General features: G+C 43.6%; 1 protein-coding gene across 1 annotated transcript in view; it reads left to right on the forward strand.

The window, feature by feature from the left end:
* The window catches only part of LOC146184697 (uncharacterized), a 32,058-nt gene extending 24,101 nt beyond the window's left edge, over nt 1-7,957 (forward strand). Inside the window, exons 5-6 of the mRNA XM_084608604.1 lie at nt 7,386-7,475; nt 7,864-7,957. Coding sequence (XP_084464730.1) covers nt 7,386-7,475; nt 7,864-7,957 — 184 coding nt within the window. The remainder of the gene's footprint in view (nt 1-7,385; nt 7,476-7,863) is intronic.
* The last annotated feature ends 5,010 nt before the right edge of the window (nt 7,958-12,967 follow it).

Consider the following 12,967-nt stretch of genomic DNA (forward strand, 5'->3'; position numbering starts at 1 on the left):
GATTCATTTTATCTGTAGGGCCGTTTACATGGATTCGACAGGAATGAGTTGAGCCAAGTTAGTCCATCAAAATGACTGCTTTGCCTATCTTTTATGCCCATGCAAAACCGGTTGTTTGTGACATCCATGCCCACTTGCATCTGTGTAATGCAAAAAAATGACTTCGTCCACAAATAGATTTACACAGTATTGTTGGCGCGAAATTTTGTGAGGAAAGCATTCAGATAGACCATATTTCTATCGTGGCTGCAGAGCACCTTTGCATGGCTGTTCTGGCAGTTTTGAAGTGAAAGCTTCACTACCCGTGTCAGACCCCAGCTTCGTGAGTCAAGACCAGCTGCGCAGCCCCCTCACCAAACTCTGCCATCATTGCCTAGCAATGCTTAAGAGGTGTGCAACTCCTCCTCCATCAAATCGAATCGAACCTCCATCTCTTAGATCCCCAGCCGAGCGTTTTGCCACTGTGTTATGCCCCGGATCTTGAAACCCTCACAAGTCCGCTTGTCTACAATGAGCCAGCGGCTTGGTGCCACATTTGAATGTATAAATTACTAAAATAGTTAAGTCTGTCAATGAGGGTGATGTCGATATACATGAAATACTAAATAGTTAATTAAATTAGTCATGCTGATATCATGCAACCTGAATTCGAGCCGAAAAAGGGCATAGGAAGAGATTGACGTGCAATTTAAAAGAACCAAAGACTAAAATAGTCAAGTCAGTCAATTAGGGTGACGTCGAGGATGTGACATCACGCAACCAGAAGTAGATCCGAAAGAGGGCATAGGAAGGGATTACATGCAATTTGAAAGTACCAGACTAAAAAGGATAAAGAAGTGTATTAAGCAGCGAGAATCAAGCACAAGCAACCGACAGCAGCATCCGTGCTTTTGCATTACTCCAATGCAGATTCTGTAGTGCTCTTGAATTTTTAGTTGGGTGGTGAAAGCTGTCACGACATTACAAAATATATAACACAAACTTGTGTGTTTGAATGGAGCATCGCCATGACTGCAGTTTTACGTTTAAAGCACAATAATTTGAATCTCAATAATTCATTTTTTTTTTGATAATTCGAACTACACTGCTTGGTTCGGCCAAGCTTCATAGAAGTCTGTGTGTAAAAAGGGCCGGTAATTTGAACGTGAGTCAGTTCAGCTGCAAATAATTCGAACTATGTACCGCCGCATCTGGGCAGCTTGGCACACAGCACGTGCCCCTGTCCCCCTCCACAAAAAGAAGAGAAGAAACCGGGAAACAGCGGCATAGGTAGAGGCTGCACATGTCTAAAACGGAGACAGAAGATGGAACCAGGTAAAGCCATGGAAGAGTTAGTAAAGACTTAATGGCACCATGACCGGCTTGGAAACTGGCAGTACCGGTGGGTAGGGGTTGACAGCTGCCTACTCTTTTTCTGCGCAACCTCTGATACTTGCAAATAAATACTCGTTAGTTCGAGCCCTGTTAATTCAGATATACAAATAGCTGTCAGCGCGGTTCCAGCCACCCAGCAAATGCCCGTAAAAGTGTATGACTTTCGATGGGCACTGCAAATTACCTGGGAATATTTTTTTTTTGTGAGTCATTTATTTTTTCACTCATCTGTTTTTAATGGAAGCACGCTTGCTGCCAGCCACGATCATCACAGTGGGTTATAGCATAGTTAACTTCAAAAAGTGCTGCTATCACGCGTTCCAATGATTGAGTGGCAGTAGAATGTGCCTGCCTCAATTGCCCATGGCATATGGCAAACATACTAAAAATGAGGCTTGCACAACTGAAAAAGCACTGGCACTTTGCCAAGTTTGCTATGCCCTTGCTAGAGCTGTCAAAAGGTAAACACACCCTGATGTTATCGCTGTACAGTATCTTGGTGCACTGCCAAAAAATGCGTTGTGGACCATAGCAGTGCGAAACCGAAGGAAGCATGAATGAATAACTGACTTTCTAATTCTTAGGTAAGCATCTGGGGTGGTGGGTGGGTTTATTATGGAAGTGGGTTTGTTACTCATGTATATGTGGTATATTTACTCTAATGTAAATGTTTTTCGTCAGTTTTTTTGAGGCCATTTGATAATTCGAGCATAGGATAATTCGAACTTCTTTCCAGTCCTGTGAAGTTCTAAATTAATGAGCTAGCACGAAGCACAAGATTCAAAATGAAGGGTTGTATGCCAACCTGCGCCTAGTCCTAAAATAATGTATGCAGTCGTTTAAATAATTCCTTCTCAAGGTTTTTTTATTTACCTGTTTTTTTTGCTCGTCTTATTTCCATCTTATGCTGGCTAAGGTTTTACTGCCATTTGCAAGTTCTGACGCTACTGCCATTTGCACAAGGATGGGCTCATCTCACATAGAAACATGAAAAAAATATGCAATGCAGACAACGAGAAGAGCTGAAAATGAAATGCTTTGCGACTAAGTATCGCATAGAAAAGATCGCTACAGCTCCTGTATCCCCTATTTTCTTTCCAGTAGTCTTACAATTGCTGCGTTTTATGTTTAGCTGTTATGGATTACTCACAAACCCAATGAGTCACAATTGTTTTCTTGTCATTCTCTGTGTTACGTTCTTTAGCTTGTTATTAGGATGCACCGCCTTACCCGCCAGTGTCGGTTGATCAGGGGCATTACTGCTCTAGCAATGTGTGCATTGCATTCAAGCCTACATGGCTTTAGTACAAACAGAAAATGAAGAGCTCTTGATGAGTGAAGAATGAGTGTAAAGCGCAAAGTGCTAGTTATATGCTAGACTACTTGTCGCCACGAATAGGTGCGCTTATTGTTGCTGGTGGCTTGTTCGAAGGTTTGCTGAAGGGCAAGACAAAATACCATTTTTGAATGTGGGCGTGTTATCTCGCAGAATTGGAAAAAATAGCTTGCATGCCTCAAATTTCAGCTCACACTGACTTTTGGGTATGTTGCAACCCAGCCAAAAAAAATTGGGATTTCCAATTGGAACCAATTGATTTTTGGATACCATTGGAACTATTTGGCTTGAAACCAATTGAGATAGCCAAATATTCCCATTGGGCACGAAATTACCTGGTTCCAATTGGCTCCAATAGTATCCAAAACTCATTTGGTTCCAACTGGATTTTGAACCCAATTGAATCCAACTCTCACTCGGCCGTGTTATCCAACATGTGGCACAGGTTGAAAAACAATCACAGAAGACACCTTTCACATAATACTTCAAAATTTTTTATCAGCAGCGCCACGAATAGGTGCGCTTATTGTTGCTGGTGGCTTGTTATCAGCCCTCGGCGTGAGCAGTCCTTGGCTTTAACCCCGGATCTGAAAAGGAAAGAAGATAATTACTTACAAGGGAGCTACTTGTTTTCTGCAGAGAAAACAGCTCTGACTATGTAACAACTGAATATAAACAGTACATGAATTGAAGTTATGCTCCAAGGGAAAAGTACTCTAAGAGTACAGAAGACAGTATCATACAGGTCATATCTGAAAATGATTTTAATGCACTTCAATAATTTCAAGCATATATAAACGGCAATCGCTATCTGAAATGGTGTTTTTCTTTCTTATAGTGCGCAAAAACTTTCCGCCTCTCGAGCTTAGGCAATTATCACGTAGTACAGGGAATGTATGCATTTAGTTTTCACTGTAATGTGCTGTGGAGGACTGTACCTGCGCAGCTTGCAACTTGCTTTAAGCAAAATGAGAACAGAGTATGCCACTTGCAAAGGCAAGCATATTAAAAAAAAAGCCTAATTCTTTCTAGACTGGCCACTTAATCAACACGTTGGTTTACCAAAACTACGAGGTCTAATAAGCTTTGCAAGATTGCAAGAATGGGATGCGATAGCACCATCTTTCGGTACTTGACATGGACGCGGCCACGCCGACTACACCTGGTTTGCGGTGCAACAAGCTCCTTAAATATTGCTCTCGTGGTAAAATGTGTCAGTAGATTCACTGCTCCCCTACACATACACGTTTATGTAAACTTAGCGGTGCAGGTTTTAATGACGCTTGATCTGTGTACTCACTTCCAACCACGGTCGTATTTGCCATGGTCTTCTGTCCTGAAGTTTTATTGCCGTGAACCACTGTTGTGCCAAGGGCTGAGCCTTTCTCACTCGGAACTTGCACAACTACACAATCATTGTCTTTGCAGTGCACACAGGTGGGTGAAGGCATACGGGCGTATTGTTGTTCTAATGGTTCTACTGCGAAACCAAGCAGGTATACGAGGCTGTCATGCCTATGCATGACAAGAGCATATGTTAATTATTATAATGCCACTTAGGTATCAATCACTAGAAGTGTTCACAAAAGTGCTGGAAAGCCATACAGGGCATACTACTAGTGTGCTGAAATTAAGGAAGCCCCATCAGCTCACGTGATAATGTGAGCAGCCACTGGCAGAAGACCGTGAAGCAAAAATGTGAGGGAGGAAAAAGCTCCCTTTAGCAGCATCTATCCTCTCTGAAGGATTTACTGACCATTGCCCAGAAATATTTCGGCACAGGCATTGAATCAAAAGGATCTGCACAAAGTAGCATAAATTTGTGGCTTATCGATGTCAACTCCATACTAGTGGTTGTGCTCTAGAGCCTGACTCCACCTTTGAATCTATCGATTCAAATAGTGAAAAGCTTTTAGTTGGATGTTAAATTGTAGTCAGTTCCAAATTGTTGCTCAGGTCAGTTTTGTTATTTTAAGGACTCATTCTTGTTATGGCTGGTTGTCACTTCTTGTTAGAGGTGTGTACATATTCAGAAAAGCATTGAACATGGATTAATAAGTACTCAAATTGGGGACTTTTGTGTCAGGAAACAAAAACTGCCATTGATAAAAGCATTTCAGACTAAAACCACACTCCAAAACATAGTTGGAGTGCTTCAAAACTCTGGTCTTGTTGCTCCAAAATGGCTTTATTACTTCTCCCTGGGGTGCTCCAAATGCTCGAGCCTGCTTCCACCCCTGACTCTGGCATAAGCCAGAAAAGTGGGCTGAATGCCTTTTTTTTTGTAATCTTCCACATGGCCAGTGGGGAGATAGGCACTTGAGGTTCAATTGAAAGCATCTGCCTGCAGTAAGTGCTGTAGGGCCTACCAATAGCCTGGCAACTTACTGATGGCACCTTCATCAATTATATTTCTTAGTGTGTGTGTGTTCTGAGAGTGTATTTGGTGGGGGAAGGGGGCAATCCATTGCTTGTGGTAGTCTGCAAGGCTGTATGAAGGAGATAAATTTTAATAACCAATCGAAAGACTGTTGCACAATGAAAAAACGAATAGGGAGACAGTAACCTAGGCATCGCCTGCTTTTTGAGAGAGCTCTTCTATTCTTCCACGAAATTTGCTTGCATTTGGAAGAACCAAGGTACGTCTCCAATTTGGTGACCTGATTGGGACTGTGCTTTTAATCCATGACAGCGTCTACATAAGAATGGATGATAATGACTCGTGGAACCCTGTTGCTGAAAAGCCTTCCAAAAGACAGATCCATTTCAGTCATCACGTCCAAGCCAACGTAGATAGTGACAGTTGGAAAACTGTGCTGGCGTGCCATGTTGTGAAGTGAGCCCAAATGATTGCCAGTCAAGCGTGAGTTGATTGCAAAGCATACTGCCATGCCCCTCTCCTCCCCTGCAGTAGATGGGTGAGGTCACAGAGCATATGCAGGCGTAAAGTTTTAAGTACTTTTAACCCTCTTTTTCCAGCCATGCAAGGGATAATAAAATTGCGTGTGTTTTAAACACACTTGTACCCATATGAAAGCAACTGCATCTACTGATGCATTAAACAAGGAAGTTGCAGACACGGCTCAAATGGGTCGTCTGATACCTGCCTGCTTGAGATAAGTCTGCAAACGTGTTGGCATTTCATGCATGCAGAGATGAGCTTAAAAGATTTATTTCCCATTGCATTGCTGAAAAGAAAGCGTTAGTAATATGTAAAACTTCTGCTTGTGTATTACCTCCATGGCCTTCATCATCTACCGCAGTGGGGGAGAGAGGCACTGTGGTCTCTGCCCACTTTGCACTGTGCAGTTGTCCAACTGTCTCTAAGATTGTTGGTGCAAGTGATGCCATAATGATGCACACACTATGGTATGTGGTAGCCATTTTTGCTACAGCTGTAATGTTTTGATTCTTTTTCTACAAATTTTTTCATGTTTACACAAATCTTTGGCTTCACAAGCACAATGAGTGGCCTCTGCATGGCCTGCAGTGCTGTGGGACACCAGTAGCTGTGGCATCTGTGCATGCTGGTTTTTCCACCTTTGTTTCTGAGGGTGGCCTGCAGAGGGAGTTTTGATAGACTTCTCCCACCACCCCTTGTCTCTTTTCACCTGCAGAAACTTCCATAGGGGGGAGAGTTTTTGTCAGGCCTATTAGTGAGTTGACGAGGCTTGAGGGCATGAAATGTATGTGGCACTTGTGTCTTTATAGCCATGAGTGCCACATAGAAGAAGTGCTGCAGCCTTGTTTTCTTTCAAACTTTGCCACTTATTTTTACACTTGTTTCCACAGCATCCATCTACGTTCTCCACATCTGGCTTTTTAGGGTTTATAAGTGCTCTCTATCTGCCATGATAGCTTGATGTTTTTAGGATACTGGCCCCAAGGGCACTTTCAACGAGAGTCATGGCAGGTGCGTTTTAATATGAGTGAAACTCAAGGCACCCCCCAGATTTTTTAACCCGATACCATTCTATTCAGCCCTAAGTACAGCATCGTTCATATTCTTAAATATTACAATATCATGCTGCCACATAAGAGGGCAAAATTAGGCATGGTATTAAAACATTGTCTAGAATAAGGTCTGAGAGAACCTCTTCATTAGCAGTATATTCAACTGCAAATGTGTTGTACTGTTTGGGAACAGGCACAAGTTATGAGCACCTCTTGGCAAGAGACTGTCACATTAAGTGCAGGCCAATGCAACTACGGAAGAGGCAGAGGCATCCCAATTGAGGTCCTCCAGCAAAGGCATGATCAGGTTCTCTTGCCACACATGCTGACTCCCTCGTTCATTACCTTCAACCTGCCATTGTTTTGAGCAATGCAAGTTGGGGCGACAGGACCAAGACATGATGAGACTTGGATCACAACATTGGATGAAAGGTCTTTGATAGTCAATGGCTGCTCTATCCTCAAGCCTTAAAATCTAGCACAGACACAGAAGTACAGGGACCATTCCATTTCATCCTTATTGTTACTCTGTTCTGCTCCAAACCAGATGCCATGCTGTATATATAGTTTAAGGGAGCATGGGAACAATGGCTGTGCACTGGCGACAGGGGTATAATGTATCTTGCAATAGGTATAATACGAATTTTTAGCCCGAATATGAGCTTCTGCCACAAAGCCAAACACATTATCTTGCACTTCGCTGCTTCTCCCCAACATGCAGTGCCCTCAACCAACCCAAGCCAAGGCTCCCACGCAACAGGAAAAACAGACATCTCAAAAACTTTCAAATGCTGGAACATAACAAACACAAGTAAGTTTAGTATGACCCACAAGCAATGGGAAAAAGTAATGGTAAAAAAATGCCTTGCACTCTGCATGGGACATTATTCTTTCTAACCTTTTTAATCGCTGGTGAAGAAAGAAGCAAGAGCAGAAAGTGAAACACTGCGCAAACTACCACAAAATGTTGGAAAAGGGACCATTCCATTTCATCCTTATTGTTACTCTGTGCTGCTCCAAACCAGATGCCATGCTGTATATATAGTTTAAGGGAGCATGGGAACAATGGCTGTGCACTGGCGACAGGGGTATAATGTATCTTGCAATAGGTATAATACGAATTTTTAGCCCGAATATGAGCTTCTGCCACAAAGCCAAACACATTATCTTGCACTTCGCTGCTTCTCCCCAACATGCAGTGCCCTCAACCAACCCAAGCCAAGGCTCCCACGCAACAGGAAAAACAGCCATCTCGAAAACTTTCAAATGCTGGAACATAACAAACCCAAGTAAGTTTAGTATGACCCACAAGCAATGGGAAAAAGTAATGGTAAAAAAATGTCTCGCACTCTGCGTGGGACATTATTCTTTCTAACATTTTTAACCGCTGGTGAAGAAAGAAGCAAGAGCAGAAAGTGAAACACTGCGCAAACTACCACAAAATGTTGGAAAGCTTCCCAGCTGCAAAAACTGCAAATTTTAATGTTTTGCTCTGAAAACAAGCATGCACTTCATCATTAAGCCTCTGTGCCAATGATGAGCACGCCAGGTTTTTGTCAAAGTATATACTTGAAACACTTGGAGTGGTGGTAGAAAGGTGTCAATTACAAAATACCTTCTCATGTGTGTTGGAAACCTGTGCATTAAAGAAGGCATTAAAGCAAAGGATGAAAGGTGAAAGGCCATTCTATCCTCTCGGAATGCTCTACTGATTACTGCTCGTGAATATTTCAGCACAGGCATTGGATAAAAAAAGAGTATGCCCTAGATAGAGAGCACAAGTGAGCTGGATATTGATGCGAACTCCAAATATGCGGCAGTGCTTGAGCACATGAAATCAGTAGACTCCAAGTTTGAACCTATGCAGTCAAGATAGGCCAAATCTTTGAGTAAATTTTGGCTGCTCAGTTATGAAGCGCACAAGAAAGCGTTATGTTCAAGCCAGTTTTGTATTGTTTCTTAAGAGGCGTCGCTCCAGAACAGAATATTTTTGTTATTAGTGCCAGGCAGCTGACTATTTCACCTTGGTTAATTTTAGGAGGTGTTTTCAAAAATGGTGTTACTTCTTACCTATTCAGTTAGGTTATAACTTTCCCAGTTATGCTTAACTGGGCTTGGCAAAGTCAGGCAAGTGGATGCAGTTAAAAATTTTGTAGGGGTCACTCTGATGCAGGTACCACAGCATTTGGCCAATTGGAGGAATATGGTAGAGGCTTTGCGCTGCAGCAGGTATAGCCCAGCTGATGATGATTTGACATCAGTATGGATATCACATTGTAGTGAGTAGTGTGACATTTAATTCATTATGATTCACTATGCAATGAGAACAAAGTGTCTATAAATTTGTGAACCTTTAAAAATTTTTTTTTAGATTGCATTTACTGAAGGAACTAGAATGCTTTTGAAAATATATATCTGATTCTCAACAACAAATTGCATTCATATAAGCATACCTGTTTTTTGTAAATAATATAGAACGCCGATACAAACACCAACAGGTGAAGGAATGTCCTGCACAAGCATTAGGTTGATTGAAAGTATGAACCAAAAAGGGTTTTAAAATTTCAACAAGCATTTAAACCTGAATGGGAATTTTTTCAATACAATCTTGGAGAAAATGCTGCTTAAGGTGCTGTAAAATTTCATGTCAATGAATTCTGCTGCATAGTATATACATACATCCCTCATGTTACCTCTGAAAAGTAATTGTCCTCGATGCAAACTTCCTTCGACCTATGGTGACAAACTTGGCCTCGTACGTTGCTTTAGCAGAAGACTAGGCTCAAAGACTGTAGCATACATTACTCATTGAAATCAATTCTCGAGAAGGAATATATATCCAGGGTGTCTAGCAACCGGGAATTGTCAGGGAAATTTTATCCACCGGGAAAAATCACGGAAATGTCAGGGGAACCATCGAACATTTTGCCAAGTCGGGGAAAATGGCACAATATATTCTGCAGTACATTTTTATTTTAAGGTGGCACATAGCAAGTGTGGTATTCATGCAGATTTTATTTATTTGTTTTTTTGTGCCGAGCGCGTCCACCACCGCGGCCGCCGACGCAAGCGAGATATATTACTTCGACGCCAGCCCATGTCTTAGCTGCCACAATAGAAGAACCAATACACATGTGAAATGGGTGCTCAATAAAATATGTGGAAGCGCTGCGTGAGACAAAAAGCAAAAAAAAAAAAGACTCGACAAAATGGGAATAACCGCGCCGGTAGTGGCCAGCGCGAAAGCGATCGGCAAGCTGTGCTGCGCGCTTGCTGTGTAGGGCTAGGTAGGGCGCCCAGTTGCAAGGAGAGTTTATTCAGCCCTGAAGACAGTTTTTAGAGGGAACTAGCGGCCCGAAGCAAAGAAGGCCTGAGCCCCACCATGGCATTGTGTGGCCCTGAAAAGGTCCGCTGTGACTCGCCAGCGGTTAACCGCCCACGTCGACGCAATCTCGCCAGAGGGTCTGCGCTTTATGTGCACGCTAAAATTGCTTAACACTTCCATGTCCCCAAACACGAACTCAGTAGATTCCGCGCTGATGGCGAGGTGGAACTCTCATTGGGTTGCTGATTTCCATGACAAAAACGGGCTGTGCAATGTCAGTGCACGTTAAAGAATCCCAGATGGTCTAAATTTCCTGATTCGTCTACTACGGCTTCTCATGAGTCGCTTTGGGACGTTAAACCCCAAAACCAAACCAGAACGGGTGTTGCGCTGACCACTCAATACTGTGTCTGATCCGTCATAGAGTAGTACGCGGCGGTGTCAACTCGAAGTGCACCGTCAGCCGGGATGCAATTTGTGCTGTAATTTGAACCCACAGTGTCGTCATCAGGCAGTGTGGTTGACGTTCTCTGCACATCTAACAAGCATGGCATCGGCTGTAATGCAGGTCCTGACAGCACGCTTGTGACCAGCGTCTTCAATTTTTTTTTCGCACCCCTTTTTTACGGCTTCCAAAGGCTCCTTGCGTGCACGGTTCGGGTATCTTGATCGCAAGGAAAAACTGCACAAAGTGGTGCATCAAGAAACAGACGCAAATGCAGACTCGCACGAAGCAGCAGCGACAGTGGCGAATCCAAAACAAAGAAAAACAAATGACACACCTATGATGCCAGTCAATGGGAGACTCGGAACGGCGCGCTTCAAAACCGCGCCTAGTGAGAGCTAATCAGAAACCATAAGCAGCCTTTGGAAAACCAGCGTGCGCAGTCAGTCTAAAGTGTACTAGAAGGGGACAGTGGGCTTACTCCCCAGCCGAGTGCCCACTAGCTCTGGCACCGCAAATGTCAATGAATTTTGTTTCCTCAAGTGGCCGAATCGTGGTGCCGATGTCAAGTTCACTATAGCACTTGGCCATGCCAGCTGTGTTGAAGCTGGTGCGCACGTGCTGTTATCGCGTTTTCCTAAACTTCCTGCTGCTCGCGTTTTGTCTATGAAATTTTGTTTTTCATTAAAATGAAGAAAAGGCACTTGCAGTGAATGTGACGAAGACTTCATGTAAATTTGTTTAGCATGCTTCAGTGTTGTTAAACCCATTGCTACGCATCAGGAAAGAGGAAGGGTTATGTTCACGTCGAGGGTTCCCCAAACCTAATATTTGCAGTACCTAGAAACGGAGAATTGCAGAAAGAATGGGAGAAGATTGTGCACCGCTGCAATATGCAAGTTGAGATTACCCTGGCCCTCCAGCCTTCATTCATCCAGCTCGGCAGCAGGCATCTTTGCCAGCACAAGCATTTGTGTCTTACCATAGCATGTCGTTAGCAGTTAATACTGGTTAATTTTGCATATTGCAGGGTATGTTGGGTGTCGATGTGTCATGAAGACAGGAAGCAAAGGCTGTATATGTCACTTCCCCGCATAGCCGTCTTCAGGGATAGATGACTTTCAGCTCGCTTGGTTGACACATTTTCTTAGAGAAGGAGGGGGCAGACTGCTGTACCCGTCTGCTGTTGGCTTTGCCAGCAAGCTTTAAAACCTGTTCACTGCTTGAGTTGTCATTAATTGCTGACTGTCAAGATCCAGTATGTGCGTACAGATGTGAAAGCAAGATGGGGTCAAAATGGCTGCTTAGCTCGCTCGTGCACATACCTATTTTATGCCAAGATCATCAGCTTTTATGTAATCACTTGGCTGCACGCTTATATGAAAGGGATAAACTCCAAAAAGATGGATAAGGGAGAAAATGCAAATTACCCTAGCTGACCCATTGCTCATGATGTGAATGAATAAGTGCTTGTAAGTGCATATATTTGAAATAATGTTTTGAGGTCTACAATGAAGTGCTTTTGCTAGGCCTCTCTTTCAATAGTGCGCATATAAATCAGCTTAACCAAAGCTAGGAGAGCATGAAAGAAGGTAAAATAGAAGCATGTACAGTCATGGACAATATTTTGCGAGACGCCGGAGCCCCGTTTCAAAGCTGCCTCTGGGCCACTAGGCGGCGTGGTGCGCGCGTCGAGGTTGCGTGGGCCGATGACTAGGCGCATGCCCGTCCTATATGCGTCCGCTGGACTTTCTCCTCGCTCGTTTTGTTTGAAGCGCTGCTTATTCCGCACTTGGGCGCGGCTGGCACTGTTTACTGCTCGCGCCGCTCGAGCTATGCGGCCGTCGTGCTCGGCGTGCAGCCAGTCGAAAGCGATAACAGCGCTCGTGCACGGGGCCCGCCACCTTTATACCGAATCATTTAGATCTGTTTCTTTTTTTCTTTCAATAATAACATAACTTCTGGCATGCGATAAAGGTCTCGTTTCTGCAAACTGCCCACTGCGATGAAAACATCTCGATAAAGACACTCGGTCCTTATGCTTCAACTGCGAGCGTTAGCGTGCATCGCAACTCATTCATAGTTATTGTGCCGACCAAAAGCGTAAAAGAGAGAAATAATCCTTAAGCAACAAGTTTATTGTCATAAAACAAAAAATAAAAATAAAACAATGCAGACATCAGTGGCAAACGAAAAATTCCTAATACTTGGTGAAACCGCCATCAGCAGCGATGACGCTTGCCAACCGGCGTGGCATCGATTCGTAAAGGGAACGAACCACATCTGTGTCCGCACGAAGCCTTTCCCATTCACCTCTGATCGCTTCCCAGAGTGTGTCTGCGTTGGCATTCCCAATGTGAGACCTCATCAGGTGAGCTTTTAATAGGCCCCACACATTTTCAATGGGACTCATGTCGGCTCCCTTCGGAGGCCATGGCAGCTGCCGCACGCCACGAGCGTCGAGAATAGCGCTCACTTTTCGAGACGTGTGTACAGGACTCCTATCTTGTTGAAAAAGGTAGAATCCATCTGG

This window comes from Amblyomma maculatum, chromosome 7, assembly GCF_055883805.1.
Source record: "Amblyomma maculatum isolate TAMU_Amacu chromosome 7, ASM5588380v1, whole genome shotgun sequence".
NCBI classification, from domain to species: domain Eukaryota; kingdom Metazoa; phylum Arthropoda; class Arachnida; order Ixodida; family Ixodidae; genus Amblyomma; species Amblyomma maculatum.